The 23,402-nt window shown below is 43.9% G+C and overlaps 2 protein-coding genes and 1 long non-coding RNA gene across 3 annotated transcripts; 2 read left to right on the forward strand and 1 right to left on the reverse strand.

Annotated features, from left to right (window-relative positions):
• Nucleotides 1-1,102: 1,102 nt before the first annotated feature.
• recql5 (RecQ helicase-like 5) lies at nucleotides 1,103-15,608 on the forward strand. The gene is made up of 19 exons (XM_084926382.1): nucleotides 1,103-1,255; nucleotides 1,411-1,532; nucleotides 1,632-2,153; nucleotides 2,986-3,082; nucleotides 4,170-4,281; nucleotides 4,373-4,535; nucleotides 4,610-4,692; nucleotides 8,544-8,765; nucleotides 8,850-8,943; nucleotides 10,685-10,724; nucleotides 10,808-10,866; nucleotides 11,096-11,166; nucleotides 11,290-11,383; nucleotides 11,462-11,638; nucleotides 11,766-12,385; nucleotides 12,474-12,540; nucleotides 13,677-13,898; nucleotides 13,978-14,050; nucleotides 14,132-15,608. The coding sequence occupies exons 1-19, from the start codon at nucleotides 1,159-1,161 to the stop codon at nucleotides 14,254-14,256; spliced, it is 3,060 nt and encodes a 1,019-aa protein (XP_084782508.1). The 5' UTR covers nucleotides 1,103-1,158; the 3' UTR covers nucleotides 14,257-15,608.
• On the reverse strand, nucleotides 4,718-8,238 carry LOC146388837 (uncharacterized). The gene is made up of 3 exons (XR_014800087.1): nucleotides 7,258-8,238; nucleotides 5,616-5,734; nucleotides 4,718-5,526 (listed from the first exon to the last, which is right to left on the reverse strand). It is a non-coding gene; the product is annotated as an uncharacterized LOC146388837 (long non-coding RNA).
• Nucleotides 15,609-16,222: 614 nt separating the features above from the next.
• Nucleotides 16,223-23,371, forward strand: cdr2l (cerebellar degeneration-related protein 2-like). Its single transcript, XM_084926383.1, has 5 exons — nucleotides 16,223-16,646; nucleotides 18,623-18,735; nucleotides 20,323-20,471; nucleotides 20,828-20,992; nucleotides 21,871-23,371. The coding sequence occupies exons 1-5, from the start codon at nucleotides 16,568-16,570 to the stop codon at nucleotides 22,814-22,816; spliced, it is 1,452 nt and encodes a 483-aa protein (XP_084782509.1). The 5' UTR covers nucleotides 16,223-16,567; the 3' UTR covers nucleotides 22,817-23,371.
• Nucleotides 23,372-23,402: the final 31 nt, after the last annotated feature.

Below are 23,402 nucleotides of genomic sequence, written 5' to 3' on the forward strand. Positions count from 1 at the left end.
CCATCTGCAAAATGGTGGAGGCCCTGTCATGGTTTGGGGCTCTATTTTAGCCAGCAGTGTTGGGGATCTAATCAAGATTGATAAAATTAAAAGCAGAAAGAAAAAAAACTGAAAAAAAAAAGAACTAGATTACATTATAATCTATGATGCAACAAAACCTTGAAAACATTTGATTGGTAGTGGCTTCATTTTTCAGCATGACGATGATCCTAAACAATGTAAATGTACGGAAGAGGATTAGGGCCACCAGAAAAAAGTGGGCACGTCTTTTTTCTTCTATTCCAGAATTCTGAGGAAAAAGTCAGAATTCTGAAAATAGTTCTTTTCTTTTTTCCTCATTTTTTGACTGACTTTCTTTTCTCAGAATTCTGACCTTAATCTCAGAACTCTGACTTTTTCATCAGAATTATTTTCAGAATTCTGAGGGAAAAAAAAAGAAAATTCTGAGAAAAAAGTCAGAATTCTGAAAATAATTCAGAGGGGGTAAAAAAAGTCAGAATTCTGAGGAAAAAAAAGAGAAAATTCTGAGAAAAAAGTCTGAATTCTGAACTTTTTTTCATAGAATTCAGACTTTTTTTTCTCAGAATTCTGGAAAAGAAGAAAAAGAAAACATGTGCCCACTTTTCCCCCCAGTGGCCCTAATCCTCTTCCATACTAATCCTCTTCAGTACAACTACAGAATTTTTCCATAATTTGCATGTAAACCATGTAGGACACATCTAAAAGAATGTAAGAAGCTTCTTATAAACGTATTAGCCCCAGTACACCCTGCAGTGGAAATATTTAGAAGTTTGTATGGTTTAAAGATCCTTTTTTTTTTTTTTTTTCTTTTTTTTTTTAGGAAATTCAGGACTTATTTGTAATCGATAGATAGAAGCTGAAAGGCGTGTCAGCGGGACCAATCACAGAACTCTCTTTCACCATGACAAAATGCATATACAAAATAACGCATACAATTTTAATCAAATTTTAATCAAAATTTTAATCAAATAATTCTATAACAAATATATTCAAACTGAATTTAACGCCGTTAAAAGAAGCAAACAAACAAAATATTTCTTTACATTTTTTTTTGTGTTTTACGCGCCCGTGATGACGCAATCACTGCGCGACGATGCCTAAGAAGATTTATATGAGCTCCCAGCAGGTAGTCAAACGATGACAACAAATTTAAAACAGGCCTTAAAAACCCACTTTGGGTTCGACACCTTCAGGTCTAAACTGCAGGAAGATGTTGTTAAAGCAGTCCACAGAGGTAAGTCGGCTCATTTTTCCTGTCTGCCTCTCTGTTAGATGAACGTTAGCAAGCTAACATAACTGCTGTTTGTCTTTAGTTTTGAATATGAGGTTCAGTTGGTTTTCACAGACAGAATAATGTGTAACACGGTGGTCTCTGTGGTCTTCCTGCAGGTGACAGGGATGTGTTTGTGTGCATGCCTACTGGAGCAGGAAAGTCGCTCTGCTACCAGCTGCCTGCAGTGCTTGCTGAGGGCATTACTCTGGTTATATCCCCGTTAATCGCTCTCATTCAGGTTAGCGTCTGTCTCTAGCTCCTGAGCTCCAATCCAAAACCTTCAAATAAGTTTTGCAGTATCAGGTTTGCTTTAACCCCTGTTCGTGTTTCTATCCAGGACCAAGTGGATCACCTGAAGGAGTTAAACATCCCTGCCTGCTCCATCAACTCTAAGCTCCCAGTGAGTGAGCGCCGTTTGATCCTGGCCGACCTGGGGAGCAGCAACCCGAAGCTAAAGCTTCTCTACATCACTCCAGAGATGGTGGCCTCGCCCGCGTTCCAGCCCTGCCTGATGGACCTGTGCTCCCGTGGCTTGCTGTCTTACCTGGCTGTGGATGAGGCTCACTGCGTCTCGCAGTGGGGCCATGATTTCAGACCAGACTACCTCAAGCTGGGTGAACTGCGGGCTCGATTGCAAGGAGTTCCCTGTTTGGCCTTAACAGCAACAGCACCCAAGAATGTACAGGAGGACATCATTCAGTCCCTGAGGCTGTCCTCGCCGCTTTCTTTTCTTACACCCGTCTTCCGGAGTAACTTGCACTATGATGTGATTTTCAGGGAGCTGCTGCCAAACCCATACGTCCACCTTTGTGCCTTCATTAAGAAAACATTATCACTTGGAGGTGGATCTAATGGACAGGTTTGTAGACTGTAGGCTGTCATGTGTTATCCTTTTTACAAACAGAAATATTCAGAGTAGCGACAGTTTGCCTACGGGGTTTACATTTTTGGCCACTAGTTTAAAAATACTCATCATGGGCATGAATGTCATGCAAATTCTGAGCTTTTAATGACTTTTTTTTAAACTGTTCTTTTTGCATTGGGGAATGATTGTATGTGACTTTAAAAAACAAGAATTGGGTGCAAAATAATTGACTTGGGATTTTCTGTGATCCACACAATGTCGAAAGTGTAGATACAGGCTCCATAAATAGATACAACCTCTATAATTAAATTAGATTAGATTAAATGTCCCTTAGCAAGTTGCATGTTGACCAGATGCTTTTGGTACCCAACAGTTAGCTTCTGGTTTAATTCTGGATGGATATTTGAATACCAATACTTATTGGTAGAGTTCTTTAAAGTGGTTGATTTCCTATCAATTCCCATCCTTAAGCATCACTTATAAAAAGGTTTAAACGACTTTTCCATTTACATTTTAAAAAATAATAATAAAATAAAACAAACAAATAAAAAAACAGAACAAGTTTTTAATTATTTTTGAAGCATTTTAGCACCTGTATGTTTTACTTCTAGAATGACTTTTTGTTCAATTTTATTTCAGGATTGTTTGTGTGCCTTTTCTCTGTTTTATAACATTTCTGTTGTTATTAACGGCTTAATTGAGCTCACACAGCATTTTCTTGTGTCAATACAACTGATTTTGTTGCCTAGAGTGGAGGAATAACACTCTTTGCCATTTTTTTCATGCAAACTCTGGCTTAATCACACTGTCTGGTGTTCGTAAACAGGGTTGTGGGATTGTGTACTGTCGGACCAGGGAAGGCTGTGAGACGGTAGCTCACCAGCTGACGAAGCTTGGAGTTGTAGCTAAGCCGTATCATGCAGGTAAAATTATTTTATTTTATTTTATTTTTTACCTCTTTTTTTTTAACATCTATATAAACTGATCAGGCATAAGATTATGAGCACAGACAGGTAAAGGGAATAACACTCATTAATCCTTCATTGTGGCACCTCATAGTGGGTGGGAAATATTAGAGAGCATTTTGTCCTCAAAGTTCATGTGTTAGCAGGAAAAAGGGCAAACATAAGGATTTGACAAACTCATGTGTAGAAGACTGGATCAGAGCATCACCAAAACTACATCTCTTGTGGAGCGTTCCTAGATGCAGTTGTCAGTATCTATCAAAAGCAGTGGTGAACCGGGGGGAATGAAGGCTGGCTATCCAAGAGATTAGCTACTGTAGCTCAAATTGCTGGACCAGAGAGCAATGGAAGAAGGTCGCCTGGTCTGATGAATCACATTTTTTGTGGATGGTCAGATGCTTAGTTACCTGGGGAACATCTGGCACCAGGATGCACTATGGGAAGAAGGTGAGCTGGCAGAGGCTGTGTTGTGCTTTGGGCAATGTTCTGCTGGGGTCCCTTTGGTGACTTTGGGTTACTTTGACTTGTACCAACTACCTAAGCATTGCTTCAGACTATGTTAACTCATTCATGGGACTTGTATTCTCTGATGGCTGTGGCCTGTTTGAATGGTAAATGGCCTGTATTTGTATAGCGCTTTACATAGTCCCCAAGAACCCCAAAGCGCTTTACATGTTCAGTCATCCACCCATTCACACACACATTCACACACTGGTGATGGCAAGCTACATTGTTGACTTGACCTTCAAATTCCCCAGATCTAACTCCAATTGAGCATCTTTGGGATGTGCTGGACAAACAAGTCCAATCCACGGAGGCCCAACCACGCAACTTACAGGACTTAAAATATCTGCTGCTAACATCTTGATGCCCAACACCACAGCACACCTCTCTGGGTCTAACGGAGTCCCATACCTCAATGGGTCAGGGCTGTTTTTTGGCAGCAAAAGCAGAACGAGCACAATATTAGGCAGCTGGTCATGATGTTATGCCTGATCTGTGTATAGGATGTGTAAAATTTAGTGTTTGAGCTCTGCTTTTGTAGGCTTGAAGGCAACAGATCGGACAGGGGTACAGAATGAGTGGATGCAGGGGAAAGTGCTGGTTATTGTGGCTACCATCAGCTTTGGCATGGGAGTAGATAAGGCCAATGTCAGGTGAGGCTGCAAATCCACAGTTATCACTCGCATTCTTCTTGTATCTAGTTATTTTTTTTTTCTTCCATTGTGTATTCAAATGTTTCTGCAGATTTGTAGCTCACTGGAACCTCGCTAAGTCTCTGGCCAGCTACTACCAAGAGTCTGGGCGAGCGGGGAGAGATGGCCTGCCTTCCGCCTGTCGCACATACTACTCCCCGAGAGATAAGGAGCAAATTAATTTCCTCATTCGGCAGGAAGTGGCAAGAAAGCAGGTCAGATTAGCAGCAGAGCAGGGTGGAAAGCTCTTTGCTGCACAGTTTTTATATGTGTTTAAATGTGTCTGCAGGAAAAACGGGGCTTTGCAAAGGACACTGACAAAACCGCAATGACTGACTTTGAAGCCATGGTGTCTTTTTGTGAACAAGAAGGGTAAGTAAAGGATTCACACATGTGGTGACAGGTTATTATTATTATTTTTATTATTATTTACATACAGAGCAAAGCATAACTGACAAGAAGTGCAGGCTTAAAGCATTACATCATAACATAACGCCTTCACCTGTTCCACAGTATGTAACGTGCAGTTTTAGATAAAGAGTGCATTTCTGTTTCTGGACAGCAGAGGGCAGACTTCCTCTCTTACCATCCTTTGAAAGCTGCTTCCTGCTTGAGGCTCTTGACTAACTCAGAAGTCTGACTGCCAGTTCTCATTACTTTAGAGTGACACATCATTATGTTTAGAAAGCTCTGAGAAAAAAAATCCAATTGGGCATTCCCAGTCATTTCTCACTGTTTGCCTAAAGTTAGTTTCATACACGTGTTCAGTCCTGTATGGTCCAAGAAGTTTCTGCCTGATTCACACACAGCTGGAGTTGGCCCTGCCCTGTCCTCAGGGATCGCTGTTGCTCTGTCGAGTGCAGTGATGCTCCAAGGAATGTGGACTCTCCTGAAAGCCTGTTGACTTGAGCAGGTGTGTTTGGCAGCGTTGCAGGACATCCTTTACGGTGTTTGGCAGGTGTTTTGTTGTCCAAGGGTTGAGGTTCTTTAGTGCTGCACAGCACAGCATGCACCCTGTACAATTCTTGTGTGTGTGTGTGTGTGTGTTTCTAAAACACGATCAGGACTCGCTGTGTGGAGAGCTTGCAGTTGTGTCTGTTTTTGCTCAAAGGTCGGAACCCTTTAGCTTCCTCTTGCGACAGCAGCAGCTGCAGCAGCCGCAGCAGAAGCTCGCGCAGGTCACCACTGTGATGAGCAGGACTACAACTGTGGGAGAGCAGCAAATAAACAATGTCATGACCAGCTTATTGATGAACAAGCAATGTGGGGGAAAAAAACATCGACAAAAAACTCACGAATAAAAGTTAGCAGGACGAAGAAAGCTCCCAGTTCTATGGGGTTGGCGTTGGGCAGACCTTGAAGCTTGACCCAGATTCTGCCAAGGAGGTTCAGCGTCTGTTCTCTGGCATCCATCCTAGTGAAGACAGGTATACAGCACCTCTTTTATTTCCCTTGCAATCTAGGTATTTCTCCTGTTGCTCACTGGTGACACTGTGAGTGGGGCGAGGTGGAATTGCTATTTACATGTCAGAGCTAAGCAGTTTTTCAGCCTGTGGTTTAGTGGGCGGGTTGTCATGAGAAAGCAGGAATCTCACTGCCCGAGAAGAAACGTGTGTCTGATAGAAAGCGGTAAATGCACTGGTGCTTTTTCTGTGCCTGAACAATTTTAATCCAACTGGGTTTAAAAGTGTTCTGGAGGAACAATATTCTGCTCTGTCGTGCAGGCTGTAAGAGGTGGGGATCGAACCGCCGACCTTCCGATTAATAGAGAAGCTGCTCTGTTTACGAGAGTATCGTAAACAGACAGGCTGATTCACATATGGGTTGAGTTAACAAGAGGAACAGAACGAGGCCCTTCTCTGTGATAAATGTGTTAATCAGACGGCTCTGCAGACACTTCAGTGTGTGCAATGGACGGTGGTAGGGTGGCAAGTCATTGAGCTGGTGCTGAATTGCTGGAATGGGTGTGACAGCGTGTGGCATTTCTAGTTTTGAGAGTTCTTTGTAACTAACACTTGCAGTACGAAGCATAAAAGGATAAAAACTATTGAAAATAACTACAATATGAGTTATTACACTGGCATTGAGGACAAAGCCTGGAAACTTGGGGGTCAACATGACGTCTTGATAATTCAGAGGAGTTATGGTAGCGTATCCTCCTTCTGATCACATGCTTTTGAGTATTATAGATGTAAACATCCTGGTTCCAGAAGTGTGGATAAGGTGGTAATACTATCCAAAGTACACTGTTAGAAATCAGGATACTGTGGCATACCTTAGCCAGGTTTCACAGCTTTCTTTGTTCTCAGTGGCCGAGCTGGTGACAGATCAGATCAGGGATCAACTCCACCCACAGGATCTGTAAACCTGCACTGTGTAATTTATGCAAGTGTATGTGTCTCGTGTTCCTTGTCAGAAACCTGTATCACATATACTCAAAACCAGGATGAGATCGGGGGAAAGTTTGCATGAACACAAGCTAACTTGTCCTTCCTGGCTTTGAAAATTTAAATGTGGGGAAAGGTTGTGCTGCATTGCTTTAACTGTGTATAAGTGTAATGTGTTGTTTCCAGTAAAATCCAGTAATACAGATCTGCTCTGCTCACTGGAAAAAAGCCACAGAGCTAACTCAGTACTTTTATAAAACAGTTTAAATGGGCCACGTGTATTGCAGTGTATTATAGCTATACTACACGCAGTGTTTTCCAACCATGCGGGCTGTTCCTACCTGAGACCGTGAGCTTGTGTGGAACGCGATGCTGATTAATAACAGATTTTGGAGCTGACTGTATGTTCGTTAAAACGATGAACAGTGTTTACAGATCACATGCACGTGACTCTGAGAAATTCTCTATTTTTAAACACATTTTACACATTCGTCTACTTGAATTGTTTTTCTCACGCTGCGCTCGCACAGAAACATTTAAAAGCACTTACCTGCTGATCGGAAACTTCTTGTCGTTTGTTTGTTTGTTTGTTTAGTTTGGGGTGTTTTTTTGTTTTTTGTTTTTTTTTTTTTGGTGAAACTTGGCCGAGTCTAAACTGTCAGAAATCGCAAAACCAGTTGGCAATTAGGAGTCGGTTGGGAACGTGTCATTCTCTTCTTTCCCCTGACGGAGCTGCCAACTGAGTGCCTTTGCTTTAGGCTGCGTGCTAATTTGCTTGTGGGGACGTCATCCGGAGGAGGAGTGGTGCTCGGGCGAGCCTGAGATTAGCGGTGGAGGTTGAGATTATAGTTGAGAGGGATAATTCCACTGTCACTGATGACAAACTGCACGTGAGGGGGGGAAAGTAGACGATAACAAATTTCATCCGGCGCTCTTCTGCCCTCTTTCACGCTGCTCTGACTCCTCAGTCGCTTTGAGTCTTCTCATCTCTTCCCCTCTTCCAGGCTTCTTGTTGCTCCCTTTGTTTGTTTTCTTTGGTTTTTTTTGATTTGTGGCTGTCTCACACGCGCACGCACAGAGTAGTTACTGCTGTGTCTTACTTTTCTTTGTCTGCCTCAAAGGCTGTTTTCTCTTTGATAGTCCTGCTTCACAGAGCTTTGTTTGCCTCTCTGTCGTTCCCCACCTCTTCTAGTGCTTCTCTTTGTTTCATGAAAGGGAAGGTGGCAGCATTTCCACTTCTAGCAAGGTAGCTGGTATGTTGCTGAAATGACTCGTCTAATGGGCTGTTTCCCAAGTGCTGGTGTGTGTGTGTGTGGATGTGTGAATACTGGCCGTTGCGTAATGCTGGATATGATAGTGTGATACAAGAGACCTTTTTTATGAAAAGAAAATCCCGTCTAAAGCAGGGATTGTGAACAGAAACATGCTGCAGAGGAAGCGGGTGACCTGCTGTCAGACATTAATAGTATTTATTTATTTTTTCAAAAACCTTGAAATTGTAAGAAAACAACGCTGAACGACTGTTTCCAAATCCAGACTTTGTGCCTCTGCATCCATTCTTCATATCCGTCGATAACAGTTAGTTAGGGTTAGTGTTGATGCAACTGCGTTGTGTTTTTCATGGGACAAAGAGTGGCGCTTGACCTATTTCATAACAAAAGTATTGATTACGGGGATTGATGTGGTGGTTACACAACAGCTAAAAGATCAATATTGTGTTTCTAAAACACGATCTAAAACAAGATGAGATGATGACTTTTTGCAACTGCAAACTGCAGAGTGTGTTTTCTTTAACTCGTCTGTTCAACGGTAGCTCTTTTCTCGTCCTGCCACCAGTTGCCGCCATGCCACCATCTCAAAGTTTTTTGGCAACACGGCGCCAAACTGCGCGGGGGCCTGCGACTACTGCCGTAACCCCAAGTTGGTGCGAGCGCAGCTGGAGAGAGCGGCCACGCTCAGCACCAAGATCGGTGCGGCTCAGAGCAGCGAGCCCAAGGGAGCGTTCGGGTTCCAGCCGGACACTTATGGAGGAGGAAAGAAGGGTTACGGCTTTGAAAGGCAGGACGATTTTTAGTGATGTTGTGTGAAATGTCCCGCTTGATGGTTGATCCTGTAGGTTAACACCGATGTTTTGCTTCGCAGGTATGATGAAGGGGAAGGCTATAGTGAAGATGATCCTTTTAAGAGGAAGAAGGAGTTTTCTGAGCTTTTCAAGAAGCAGATGAGCATGCGGAAGGTGATTACCAAAAAAAAAGAAATAGAGAAAATCAGCTCAAACTCTTTGGGCAAAATATACACATTATTTCTAAATGTAAGGACAGCATCTCCAGAGTGTTTGTGTTGTGCCTCTGCACATCTGTATGCCATCTGGGGCTGCTTTTGCTAAATGGCTCCCACATGTTCAGTGGAATTTTTACAACATTCGAACTAAAGTATTCCTCATCAGGTCCAAGAGGAGGTTGGCCAAACTGTTTATAACATAGCATAAAAAGCAGGAATGCCATGATTATTAAAAAAAAGTAGAAACTGAGCAGGAAGAACAAACAAGTCATTATAGTGTGTGGAGAGTTATGGAAGTTATTGATGCCTCAGGGCTTCGTTGCTCAGAGCTTCATTTAAATGTTGCTAGCTTAAAACTATGGTTCTTTTATCTTTCTTTCTTTACACATTAAAGATACATTCTGCACTTCAACTACAGATGCACAGGTTTTCGGACGATGATAAAATGTTGTTAATTGTGGTGGATATTAAATCAAGCCATCATGATGCGATTGAAGTGCCAACTTTCAGCTTTAACTCTGAAAGTTTTTACAAAACTGTCGCATTAACCCTGTTATCAGAGAGCTGTCTTTGTGTTATTTTCATGAAATGTTAAGCAGAAGAATATCAGAGGTGGATTCCAAGTGTTCACGGGAACTGTGAATGTGAGCTCCAAAGACACGCTGGAGCAAGTGAGGGAGGCATCATTAGACTGAAAAAACAAAGTAACTATCAGAGAGAGAGAGTGGCCAATCACACAGTCATGTTCTTTCTTAAAAATGCTGAATGCACTGACCAGCTCAGCAACATCAAAACGCCTGAAAAACGTGGATGATGACAGAATTATTCCTATGGTTATGAAAAACATCCTTAAAATGTCTAAAAAAAAAAAAGTCCTTAACAGTCATCATTAACAAGGTCTAAAATGGAGATGGCTCGATGAATGGAAACAGAAAGGCTAGATCACAAAATATCCAAAAGAGCCTGAAAACAGTTCAGCGCAGAGAGAAATCTGGAGATGGAGAGAAGCGGCTTGTGATTAGAAGCATACCACATCACCTGTCAAACATGGCGGAGGCAGTGATATAGATGGGCATGTGTGGCTGCCAGCGGATATAGATCACTAGCTTTTATTGATGATGGTGACTGCTGATGGATGTGCACAGGCCTAACTCTCTGCTCAGATTCAGAAAAATGCTGCAAAACTGATCAGAGCTTCACAGCGCAAATGGAAAATGACACAAAGCAACTCAAGAGTTTCTGAAGGAGAAGAAATCCTTCAATTGCCAAGCCAGTCAGCTGATCTCTAACCAACAGAGCATGCTTTAAAGTTATTAAATACAAAGCTAAATGCAAAGAGACTCACAAACAAGAAGCAACTGAAGGTGGGTGAAGTCCAGGCCAAGCAGCTGAAGGGGGGAAACTGCAGTCTACGCTTCATCCAAGTATTAAAAACAATCTATATTAGTTTCTCCAGTTCATTTTAATAAACAGTTAATGCAGAATTATTTGATAACCCCTTGAATTAAATGAGAAAGTCTGCACATTCAGTGATTTTAAAATCCACTGTGATGTGTACAGAAGAAAAACAACAAAAAATTGCATCGTGGTCCCAAAGCTGTATATAATAAATGCTCACTGTTGTCTTCTATGTTCTGGCTTTAATACACGTGTGAATACTGAAGGATTCCCTTCTGCCTGTGCTCGTGTTTATTTAGGGTAACGACAGCAGTCAGAGGGAAGACTTTGTTCCTCCAGGTAATGTGTAACATGACCAGTAAAAATGATTGTGAATAACTCTCTCTGTCCTGTTTTGTAACCGGTGTTATTCTGCTGTGTAGATATCGACTGCCCGCTTAGAGAGGCCAGCAGCCAGAGAATTCCCAAGCTCAGCGTAAAGGTACAAGACAAAACTTGAACACTACGCACACATTCCTCATATCTGCTGCATTTATGAACACGTCCGCAGGAACTCAGCGACTCAGGTCATGTGATGAGAAAAGCAGCGTAAAAAAACCAAAACGCAGCAGCTTAAAAGCCTGTTGCTCGTTGGTGTTTGACATTTTGTACAGTAAAAGTAGAAAGTGAGCGCTTTCCGAGGCGTTAATAAGATTCATATTGTATTTCAGGCCAGAGAGCACTGCCTGTACCTCCTGCAGGAGGCACTTCAAGGCCAGCAGGGGGCAGAAGATGCACTCAAGTACTCATTTAGATTTTTTTTTTTTTTTTTTTTTAACATTTTTCCTCAAACATAAAAATACTGCAAAAAAACAACAACAACATATAACTAACTTTTCTCAAAGTGTCCGCATTTGTCTCTCAGCTCTGACAGTCTGTCCTTGGCGGTGGATATTGAACACGAGGTCTTCAGAAACAGCAAGTCCTCTAACTTGTACAAAGCTGTGGTGCTAAAGAAGGTAAGTGCAGGCTTTTTGTTAATGTCTCATTGCCATATAGAGGGAAATGTTTATGCTTAGCTCTATTATTCTGTCAAGGTAACAGAGATGAAGAAAGCGGCACCTGCTTCAGCAGGTCGAGATAAAGGAGAAGGTGCTAGGAGCAGCAGCAGCAGCGATTCCAGAGAAACAGAACTCAAAGATGCTGGATCCTCCTCTTCATCCTCGTTTTCTGATGAGCCGCAGGGGTTCACGCTGGCATCTGAGGTGTACTCGGTAACATTGCTTTTCTACTTTCCCAGATTTTTTTTTTTTTTTTTTTTTTTTTTTTTTTTAAAGGAAAACTGGAGGTTTTTGTGGCTGCAGAGTATTCAGAGGAAAACATGTTTTCTTTCCCCCCCAGCTGAAGCGTAAGAGGGTAGGGGCAGGCCAACGGGGCTCTTCTAACCCCTTCATAACTGCTAAGGATTTAATAAACCCCTCCATGTTGGAAACAGGGGCTAACAAAGGTAGGACAAGCGGCGGATTTTTCAATGGCGGCTCAGGAGAAACCATTATGCAGGGAAAAGAAGCCAACACAGATGCATCATCGCCCATCAAAGCCAAAGCAAATGCCGTCACGACCTCCCTGAGCAGCCCGACTAAAGGAGGCAGAGCCATGAGCAAGAAGCAGCAGAAGCTGGCGGAAGCAGCAAAGAGTTCCCACAACATTTCTCATTTCTTTTTCATGAAGAAACATACTCCAGAGAAAAGCCAGGATGAGGAGGAGATGCCGAGGGAGCCCGAAGCCGCTTTATCTCCCGCTCCAGCTTCCATCTCCCAGGAATACATCAACCAGGAACCACACTCACCTGCTGCATCAGAAGGAGAGAGCAGTGCTGCACAGTCAGAGACTGAGGACGTGATCCTCGTAGAAAGCAAATCTGAGATAATTGTTATACCTGATGATGACGAGGAGGACGGAGCTGATATTGCAGAACCAGTTCAAGAGACATCTGAGCAGGACCTGACGTCCATCACAGAGTATTTGATTCTTAATTTGATCAGAAATAGCGGAAAAAAGCCTTTTATTGACTTTTAACTGCTTTTTCTTCCCCCTGTTCTCCCACAGACAAAACAAAGACGAAGAAGAACTTAAACCAAGTGAAGAAGAGGTTAACACAAGTGAAATTCCCGGGGTAGGTGTCTGTACACCCACAAAAGTCCTTCTTAAAACAAGTCTTTCCGCTCAGCAGTTTGAAGCTCCAATCTAGATGAAGTGCTCCAAAGGCTTTAGAAGTTTGTCCAAAAATAAGACTTTTGGACAAATGTATAAAGACAAAATAAGACAAAGTAAAGTTTTAAGAGATTAGAGTTTGAGCATGATAATCTGTCTTACACTCAGATTGGGGTTTTTCCACAGGAAGTCAGTTGGCATACAATTTTAGCATTCACTGTATGGACAAAAGAACTGGGCCACCTACACATTCAGTAACTGCTCGTGCATGGAAACTCATGACATGAAGCTCCTGGCACACAGTTTCTGTGCTGATGTTAATGCCAGAGGTTTTGAGCTTGGCAGTTATTCAATCAGTGGAGCTTTAGCAACTTTTACGAAATACCAAATAGCGTGTTCGACAAAGCACCTGAAGTATGCAGGAGTGGGTCGAAATCTGTCACTCTTCAGTTTTCCTTATAATTTCCTGCATAGCTTCAGACAATATTGAATTATCATTATAGAAAAACACATTTAGCCTCTTTCCACAATCCACACAATTTAACTCCAAAGTCTCGTTTTTGTTCAGCATAATTTCTCTTTTCTATAACAGACTTTGAGCATCAGCATGATGGGGATAGATTTTAGTTTTAATAGAAAACTCCTCATTAAAGTCCATGTTGTAAAGAAGGGATGTCAAACTCATTTTACATCGTGGGCCACGTACAGATCACTTTGATCTTAAGTGGGCGGCCCAGTGAAACTCCTCTTTCTGATAGTGTAAAGATGTTTAGCCACACATTTAATCCCTGATATATTTAAATATATCTGTACTGTGAACCATCTGTAAAAATCATAAATTTCTCTAGTATGTTGTGAAGGAACGGTAACACTCTGTTATTTAATGGTTTATCTCTTAGAGATATCTCTTAGGACCATGGGGGGAAAGCCATTAAACATATGAAAATACAGTTAAAATTCTAAAATTTATACCATCCTATACATTTTCCAAAGATATCCAGATTGGAGTCTTTGGCAGGCCAAACCATAGATTTCAGTTCTGCCTGGAGTCCTGAGTCTGACTTTATGCTTGTGAACAATCATGACATGTGTGTCCAGGTGACAGATGACATGAAAACCATGACGGAGTCTCCCCCTCCGGCGAAGCGCAGCCGGCCTGGGAATGGGAGCAGCAGGAGAGTAACCTTCAACCCCAACGTGCAGGAGAGAGCCCTGCACCCGGTCACTGACTCGCCCAAGCCTGTAACACTTAAGGAAGCAGCTGATATCGTGGTCCGCTACCTGGACCCTTTTTACACTCAGGGAAAGTTTGCCACAAAGGTGAGCGAGTGCTGTGTTTGTAAAAAAGTAGGGTTGCGATTAAAAGCAGAATGATTAAAATTCTTTCTTTATTTTGCAGGAGCTGTTTAAGTCTTTCGCTCGCTACTTGTCTCACCTTCTTACAGAGGGAAGGAGCAGGGGGAAAGGCCAAGGTAAAGGGTGCTTGGGAAATTTCTAACTTGCAGTTTGCTTTGTGTGCTGGTCCTCTTTAACTCCAGCCTCTGGGTCCACAGTGAAAGCAGAGGCCAAGGCTCTCATCAAGAAGTTCTTCAGCAGCGTCCAGCGCTGTGAGAGCGAGGCAGACTGGAAGCACCTTAAGAGACCTCACAGCTGTAAAACCACAGCGAAAAGTGAATGAATGGGGGGAGGAAATATGTAGCCCTTCCTCTTTGACAGTGCCTAAACTTCTCCGGTTACGATGACCTCAGGCTTTGTCACAGATGCCTGCTGATGAGGTTTATGGTCCACTTGCTGCTATTTTGTTATTCTTTTAAAATGTTTTCCAGGATGGTTGCTGATACTGTAACTTAGGTTAATAAATAGTAAGCAATAAAACAGGGACAGTTTTACAGCCTGAGAGATCAGACAGATGCATGTGTGAGACTTCTTTTTAAACTGCAAACTGTGTGTAATTCACATGGTCTTATTACATCACAGTGCAGAGTTATGCAGACCCAGTGGTGCTTGGAGCAGGAAGCCCGCTGAGGTTTTTCACAGGCTTCTCATAGCAGGAAAAGCAGAGGTGTAATTATTGGCATTCAAACAACTGCGTGCGATTTTAAGCAAGCTGGTTTGGGGATCTTCTGATGTTGCCATACTGGAACATTTAATCCCTTCTCTTTTTGTCTGTTTTTTTTTTTTGTGTGTGAGTGACAAGTAAAGGTGTGTCAGAAAGCTAAAATACTGGTTTGTTGTACAGTGTCTGCAGCTGTCTGTTCAGGAAACATTAAAAATGCCATCACAGTTGTCCTCTGATAGCTGTCTGTCACGTTTAAGATGACATTTGTGGTTGGGTGGTGTTTAAAGATGGGGTCGTGAAACGCAAAAAGACTTTGACGCTGTTATTATTTTCTTTTTAATAAATTTTTTGTGCTATTAAAAAGGGAATAAATAAGCCATGATTTCCTTGTTGGTGTTTCTCTGACACAAAACGATTAGAAAGTTCAAAGTAAGTCATTGAGATTTATTCTCTGGGGACCGTGTGTGTGTGCGTGTGTGTGCGTGTGTGTGTGTGTGTGTGTGTGTGTGTGTGTGTGTGTGCTTTAAGTCAATGGGGGAATAAAATGCACAAAACGCGTGTTTTAATGCTTCTGTTTCTGGCAGACTATTTTACTTGCTCTTACATTTTATGTTTTTGTTTATTTGTCTTAAATACTGGAACCAGTTTTGTTTTTGTTTTTTTTTTATTCATGCTATCTACTGTGAAACTGTCCAGCTTGAATTTTCCTGTATATAAAAACTATTTTGTCTCTCAGCAGGGGGAGAATCTGTGATGCAGGGCATTTTATTTTTATTTTCCTTTCCTAAAACATGGTTTCCAATGATGAAAGCATATAAAAGGCGACTGTATCAGTCCCCACAGTCGGGAAGAAACCCAAAGCAAAGATGGCCACTGAGGCCCAGCTGTGGGGAGTCCTGGTGGCCACAGTGGAGCCAATCTGTGCTGCAGATTGTTCACAATAAAGTCTGTGTCGAATACAAAGTACCAAACACAGTGTGAGACGTCTCTTATTATTGTTGTTATTATTAACTGTACAGGAGACGTCCCTGGTGGGGACGCTGTCAAGTAAACGATGATGTCATCTTTAGTAGTGCTGCTTTCAGGAACTCCTGCTAACGTAGGACTCAAGAGCGTCCCACACTTTTTATGAGTAATGTCATTGCTTATGTTGGTAAATACACAGTAGTCAACATGATTTATGAAGAGGGTGTGTATATATTTTAATCTTCGTGATTATGTGTTAATTTACCTACATTATAAAGAATCCAGCCCTTTTTGGCCACTTAAAATGTGTTTATAGTACCATTATGTTTTACTTGTTTCAATTTCCGCTGGCCCTTTTGGCCAGATCTCTCTTTTGTAAGCTTTGGATAGTGGCCGGATCAATCCAAATATCAATAGTATTGATACGAACGCTGATATTAGTATCAGCTCAATATCAATATTTGCAGTACTGCACAGTAAAATGGTCTGTTAAAAAAGTCTATTAGCCTCACTGATAGGGTAAAAACAGCACTGAATTCTTTAAGGGAACAGTAGAAGAAGAATCTCAAAAGACTAACGTTGCAAACAGCACTTTTCTCCCACAGTACATAAACGCAGCACCAGCAGCGTTTGGTTACTCGGCTGCCGCCAGGCTGCCAGTCTGCGTCCGCTGCTGCTGCTGCACATCAAAGCCTGATGAGACACCGAGGAGACGCTGTCAGCCTCCTCCAACCTGCTTCTCGTCGAGGCCGCTCGGATGCGGGGTGCTTCACATCTGCGGACGCTTCGAGAAGAAAAAGGAGAAGGAGCAGGTGCACCGAAGTCCCCGCCGCCGAGGTTTCCTCTCTCTGAGTGATTTGGGGGGGAGCTGTTGTTCGTTGTCACTTCCGGGCGAGCAGTCGGTACCACCGGCAGCTCACATCGCCGGCGGAGGAGGAGAAGAAGAGGAAGTTCGGCAGCATCGATGCTTCGCGCGGGGAGGATGGAGGAGTTTGTCACGGAGGAAGAGGAGCCGTGGTACGACCAGCGGGACCTGGAGCAAGGTGAGCCCACTCCTCCCAACCCCACCCCTCTTCTATTAGCAACCGCTGGCCCCCGGGTGTTCATGCATTTAGAGGTGGGTGGAAATCCGGGAGGAGGTTGCACCTCTTAAAGGCAACTCATGCACGAGTTGGAGCTGCCTGCCCTTCATCTCATCAATTACTCCGATCCTGTCAGCGGTGGTTCGGACAGCAGTCCTCCTGTCAGACTGACTGAATGTCTTCCTCTCCTCTCCTCTCCTCTCAAGCTGTTTTTCTCTCTCAAATCCATCAGCCCACTTGCTGTGGAGCTGCATGACGTTATTTTGGGTGTATGTTCCTAACAAAAAGGTCAGCACAGTGTGTGCAGCAAATCCCCAGAACTTTGTAGATTTTTGAATAAAATGAAAGAAACAAAGAGCAGCAAAGGCAGCAGCTCAGACTGTTTATTGTTGCTCCTCCTTGCTGCTGTGTGACCAGCCCTGCCAGAAAAATGGCTTTAAAAGGCTGCAGTTTCACTGAGAGTGCGTCTGAGGAGAGCTGTGCTCTGGAAAGCCTGCGTCCTCCTGCAGCAGCATCACCCCATCACCTGATTACCTGCTGACCCAGAGAGCTAAAGCAGCTTTGTAGCGTCATTGTGCAGCGTGCATGGAGAGGCAGGTGGATTTGACTCCCTGTGTGTGTGTCCATCATCAGAATTTCATCTCAGCATTATTCAGCATCCAGACTAAAGTCATTAGCCCCCCCAACCCCACTCTATCCCCATCCCGCAGGCTGATCTGATTAGGGAGCCCCAGACGAAGCCTCCTTAGTGGAGATCAGATTTGAGGCTTTTCGGGGTCAGACTGGAAGCGTAATTACCGTCAAGCTCTCACTGTGCCACACAAATACACTGCGTGCACTTTAGAGCCTGGCATCATTTTGCCCCAGAAATGATGCTGTGTTATGCAACTTTTCTGCTGCCGGATCTGCTATTTGGTGACACCACCCCCCTCGCCTACCCACCCCCTACCTCTGTGTGGTTATTAGAATCAGGCAAACATGGAAAATGAGTCCTGGCAGATGGTGTGGTTAGTCCTGCAGCTTCATCTGACCTGTGAGGGGGGGGCCTGTCGCATGAGGAGTTAGAGTTCGGTCCCTGTGATGAGGATGACTTTCTCAGCAAGGCCTCCTGCACAGAACTCAGAAGTTATATAACAGAAGACTCTCAGCACGTGCCCGCCACAGGGACAGAAGCGGCGCCGTGACTGTGAGGTGCCGTGCGAACTCTCCTCCAACGCCTCTTCCTCAGCTCATTAGCGCTCTCCGGTTCAGGCTGGAGTTTTGCTATCTCTTCTGTCTTGTTGAAGCATGTCCTTGCCTCCCCTCACTGCGTTTTAGGCGACAGAGAAGATGCACAGCGTGCACAAATGGAGCTTGTTAAATATATTAGATAAGGCAGAGGTGTTACATGCAAATGAGCCCAATCGGATCTAATCTTTTGGGTTTTACACCTGCAGTACTGCATGCATGCAGGCTTGTGTTTTTATCCTCTGCGTTGGGTTGAAAAAACACTCCATTCACTGCTCAGTAATGGATGTCAGTGCCTCTCTGTCTCCTCCCGTCCCTCCACTCCCCCATGTTTGTTATGGGCTCCAAGTATACAGAGCCAGCAGGATTCTCCTCCTCCTCCTCTTCAGTCCAGCTTGTTTTTATCCACCAGAGGAGGATGAATAATGGATGCTTCACGCTGTGTCAGAAAATATCAGCAACTGCTAAGGTGTTGTCAGAGCTCAGGCTCCTGCTGTGCGCACGACTGCAGGCTTTTATCAGCATGATGTGAAGAGAAACCAATCTGCAAGAAAACTATTGTGATCTTTAAAATAAATGCACGGTAATATTTGGTGCCTGTTCTCTTTATCTTGGTTTTCATTAAGTCATCCACAAACAATTGGTTTTAGCCATAAAGCCCTGAGAGCGAACTCTGCTTATGTCTGTCCTTCTCTCCCATCTCTCGTCAGACCTGCATTTGGCAGCGGAGCTCGGCAAGACCCTCCTGGAACGCAACAAAGAGCTGGAGGACTCTCTGCAGCAGATGTACATCAACAATGAGGAGCAAGTGCAAGAGATTGAGGTGTGCTACTCCTGGGCTGCTGCCTGTCTGTGTTCCTTTCCTACTCAGTTATGGTGTAAAGTGAGGGGAAGAAATGGCAGAAAACAGCACGAGTGTGTGAGAAGAAAAAAACACGTGCAGAATGCGTCAGCCTCTTCACAGCTCAAAATCTGCATGTGTTGTTAGCGACGAGGCTCGCCGAGGGTAAAGTAAACACCTGATGAGAGCCTCTGAAAATGTATTCTCAGTCTTAGAGATAGACACACAAAGTCAACGTATCGAATTTTGGCGAAACCTGTATATAAACTCGTTAGCCACTATATTAGGAACACCTTACTAGTACTGAGTTGGACCCCATTTTCCTTCTGAGCTGTCCTAATTTTCAAGTCAAGTCAAATGGCTCTATTGTTATTGCAACCATGTGCAGTGATACAGTACAGAGGGAAACGTTCCTCCAAGGCCATGGTGCTACATATGACATATAACAGACAATCTACACAGCACTGCATAAAGTGCAATGTGCAAAAAAATGCAAAAAACCCCAAAACAAAGACAGTGCAACACCAAACTGAACAGAACGATACAGACACAACACAGTGCATGCACAACAGTGCAATAGAAATGTGCAAAAGACTGAGCATTGTGCAAAAAGCCACTTGGTATATGAAGGTGTGTGTGTGTGTGTGTGTGTGTTAATCCAGTCACTGAGTGTTCGGGAGTCTGACAGCTCGGGATAAGAAACTGTTTCGCAGTCTAGCACCGAGGGCCTGATTACTCCGGTATCTCTTGCCCGAAGGCAGCAGGGTGAAGAGTGCGTGTGGGGTGTGTGGGGTCCTCCACAATGCTGTTGGCTTTGCAGATGTACCAAAGTGAGGTGACTGTGGAGCCCATTTAAGTACGGTGAACTCAGTGTCATGTTCAAGAAACCAGTTTGAAATGATTAGTTTTGTGACATGGTGTGCTGTCCTGCAGAAGGTGGGTACACTGTGGTCATAAAGGGACAGGCATGGGCAACAACAATACTCTGGTGTCTGTGGTGTTTAAACTATACTCAGTGGGAACTTATTAGTGCAGTGTGCAATTTTGTGACCTTGTGTAATTTGTAGCCTCAATTTCTTGTTCTTAGTTGGCAGGAGTGACAGCTGGTGTGCTCTTCTGCTGCTGCAGTGTTCAGAGATGCTCTTCTGCTTACCTTGGTTTTAATAAGTTGCTGTGGACTTTCTATTAGCTTGAAGCTCTATGACCATTCACCTCTGACCTCTGACATCAACAAGGCATTTTCTCCCAGAGAACTGCCGCTCTTTGTTCTGACCATTCTCTGTAAACCTTTAAATTAGATTATTAGATGTAGATTTTCCAGTGTTCTGGCTTAGATGTCTCTAACCTTACACTGCAGAATTATGTCTCACAGTTTTGACTGACACTACCCACGAGATGAACTTTTAACCCATATGAACCTGTGTGAACTGTAATTGTATAAACGTGTGTATTTGGGTTAGTTTGCATTCTTTAAAGTACTTCTACCCTGTGCCCCCAGGACCAGTCTGTTCTCCAGATGTAAACCATTAAGATCCTCTCATTTTAATGGCAAACATGCGTCTCTTGCAGTACCTGTCCAAGCAGCTGGAAATGTTGCGGGAGATGAACGAGCAGCACGCAAAGGTGTACGAACAGCTGGATGTGACGGCCAGAGAGCTGGAAATCACCAATGAGAAGCTGGTGCTGGAGAGCAAGGCGTCGCAGCAGAAAATAGACAGGTGACCCACAGCTGCTTTGAGCCCACGCTTTCACTATATGTGGTTGGCCTCTGTGGGAAAAGCAGTGAGCCTGATGTAACAGTCACTTCGTAATCAGCTGAAGAATGTGAGCCTTGCTGCGCTGACAGACCACTCCCTCCACCTGAGCAGCTGATTTTAAAATAATCGGATTTAAATAATCAGGGATTAAATTATGTTATGTTCCAGGGCTGAAGGTTAAAAATACTTCTCAGTGCTTCTTTCTAAATATTCACTTTCTTTGGTTTGTAATGCTGAGTCATTCCAGCTTTGAGATAAAGGTATGGTGTAATCAAAATGGAAAAAAATCAGTGATCTGTGTGTGTGCATGCCTGCAGGTTAACCAGCACCATGGAGACCCTACAGAGCCAGGTGGACAGTCTCACAGCTCGGGTTGAGGAGCTGCGAACTTTGGAGGAGCTGAGAGTCCACAGGGAGAAGAAGGAGCGTCGCAAGACCATCCACTCTTTCCCCTGCCTCAAGGAGCTCTGCACTGCTCCGAGGTCACTGAGTGTCAGGAAATGATTGGTGTCTTTGCTGTCTGTAATATAGAGCTAACAGTAACTGTAACATGTCCTATGTATGTAAAAAAGTATTTCATTTCTTAGTTTTTTTGCATATTTGTCGCACTTTTTTCCAGATCATCAAACAAATGCTAGACAAACATAACCTGAGTAAATGCAAAACATAGTGTTTAAATCATGATTTCATTTATTTCATTTATTAAGCGAAAAAGGTATCCAAACCTACACGGCCCTGTGTGAAAAAAGTAATTGTTCCTTAAAGCTAATAATCAGTCATTGTCAATGAGTCTTTCACATCTTTGTGAAGGAATTTGGACCCACTTTCCCTTTTTTAAATTCAGCCACATTAGAGGTTTTTTAGCATAAGCGGCCTGTTTAAGCATATAAATCTGATTGAAGTCCAGGCTTGGCTCCAAAACGTTCACTTCTTGTTTCTTAGCCATTCAGAAGTGGACTTGTTGGTGTGCTTCAGGTCATCGTCCTGCTAGATAACCAACCCAATGAGGCCTTGGTGTGGCGAGTGAAACCGAACTTTTTTTCTTTCCAAAAAATGTTGTTAATCACAGTTAATTCCTGACTTAACAAGAGAGGCAGTTACTTTTCCACACAGTGCCAGATGGGTTTCAGTAGCTGTTTCCTTATAAATGATGAAGTCATTGTCTAAAAACTGAATTCTGTATTTGTTCGGGTTATCTTGGTCTAGTATTAAAATTAGTTTGATGTAAAACAAAAAAACCAGAAGGACTTGAATGCTTTATCACGGGAGTATATTTATAGTGTGACTGTGCAGCGTTTGTACATGAAATTTGAATGAGATTGGCCACAAACGCAGCTCACTGAGTGTTTTTTCCTGTAAGGTATGAGGATGGTTTCCTGCTGGCCAATCCGGGTAGCGTGGACCTGGCCGAGCGACAGCCGCTGGATGAGGAGAACGACCGTCTGAGAGACATCGTCTCGTCGCTGCACTCGGCCATGGCTGCAGAGCGGTCCAAGCGGGAGGGTGCAGAGAGGGAGTGTGCTGCTGTGCTGCAGGAGTTCGAGCGCCTGGAGCAGCGTCTCCTAGGAGCAGAAGGATGCCAGCTGCGGGTTCAGGAGTTGGAAGCTGAGCTCCAGGAGATGCAGCAGCTCAGGAAGTCCAGGGTGTGTCTGATTGGTGACATGGAAGACGGCCTAGAGAATCTGCTCAATAACGGCCCTGAGACTGACACTCCAGAGGAGAGCCCAGGGCAGGAGGACGGAGGCGAGGGAGGTGCTGGAGAGGCTGGGGGAGCGGGGCAGCAAGGAGGACCGGTGAGAAAAAGCTGCAGCGACACAGCCCTGAACGCCATCTCAGCTCGTGACGCAACAGGTAGACGGCAGGGGAGCTACGCCCTCCACGCCAACGGCGTGCGCAAACGGGGCATGTCCATCCTGCGGGAGGTGGATGAACAGTACCACGCGCTGCTGGAGAAGTACGAGGAGCTGCTGGGGAAGTGCAGGCGTCACGAAGAGAGCCTGTGCCACGCAGGGGTGCAGACCTCGCGCCCCGTCTCCAGGGATCCCTCCATGAAGGAGTACAACATGGCCACCGCGGGGCCTTCCACCTCCGGAGACGTCGTGATCGCCGCCGCCCCTCCTACACCCCCTCAGACTCCCTCCACCCCTGAAGCCCTGGAGGGGATCAGCAGGCAGGTGGAGCAGGTGGACAAACGGCTGAGCCAGAACACGCCAGAGTACAAGGCGCTGTTCAAGGAGATCTTCTCCCGACTGCAGAAGACAAAGAGCGACATGAACACGAGGAAGAGCAGAAAGACTAACAAGTGAGGCACAGATGAGATACTACAAACATCTCAGTTTACCTCACTGTTTAAAGGCTTCTCATTTAACCGTTTGGCCACCCTTCACTGCTGTATCCTGTTTCACATGAAACTGCCAAAGGGATGAAATGCTTCTCCTGACTGTAACTGACAAACTATCTGAATGGAGGGTTTTGTTGTGACGTTGTTTGTAACTGATGCAGAAATGACTCCGTTTATTTTGCATTTATGATAAACACTGAAGCCAAATAACAGGCCAACTTTAAGAGGCTTTAAAACTTGCAGCATTTACAGCATGCATCTGGCTGATAACACAAAAAAAGCTAAATCTGTCTTTGAGAAACAGGAATTGCAAGCTTTTGAATGGCTCAATGAGCTTAAAGCTTTTTGAACTCACCGGATGGCACAAAATCAGTGTACCTCCTGAACAGGCGGCGATGCTTCTGCATCTTTTTCAGGGATTTATTTCATCATTTCCACACTGTGCTGCCACATGATCCAACTTGTTCCTGTAATAGGCCGTTTTAATGTTTCCTGTTGATTAAAATAACTACTGCATCAACCATGTTCTCCTTTTTTTGTTTTTGTTTAAA

This window comes from Perissodus microlepis, chromosome 4 (assembly GCF_051167445.1).
Source record: "Perissodus microlepis isolate ML-2025 ecotype Zambia chromosome 4, ASM5116744v1, whole genome shotgun sequence".
NCBI classification, from domain to species: Eukaryota; Metazoa; Chordata; class Actinopteri; order Cichliformes; family Cichlidae; genus Perissodus; species Perissodus microlepis.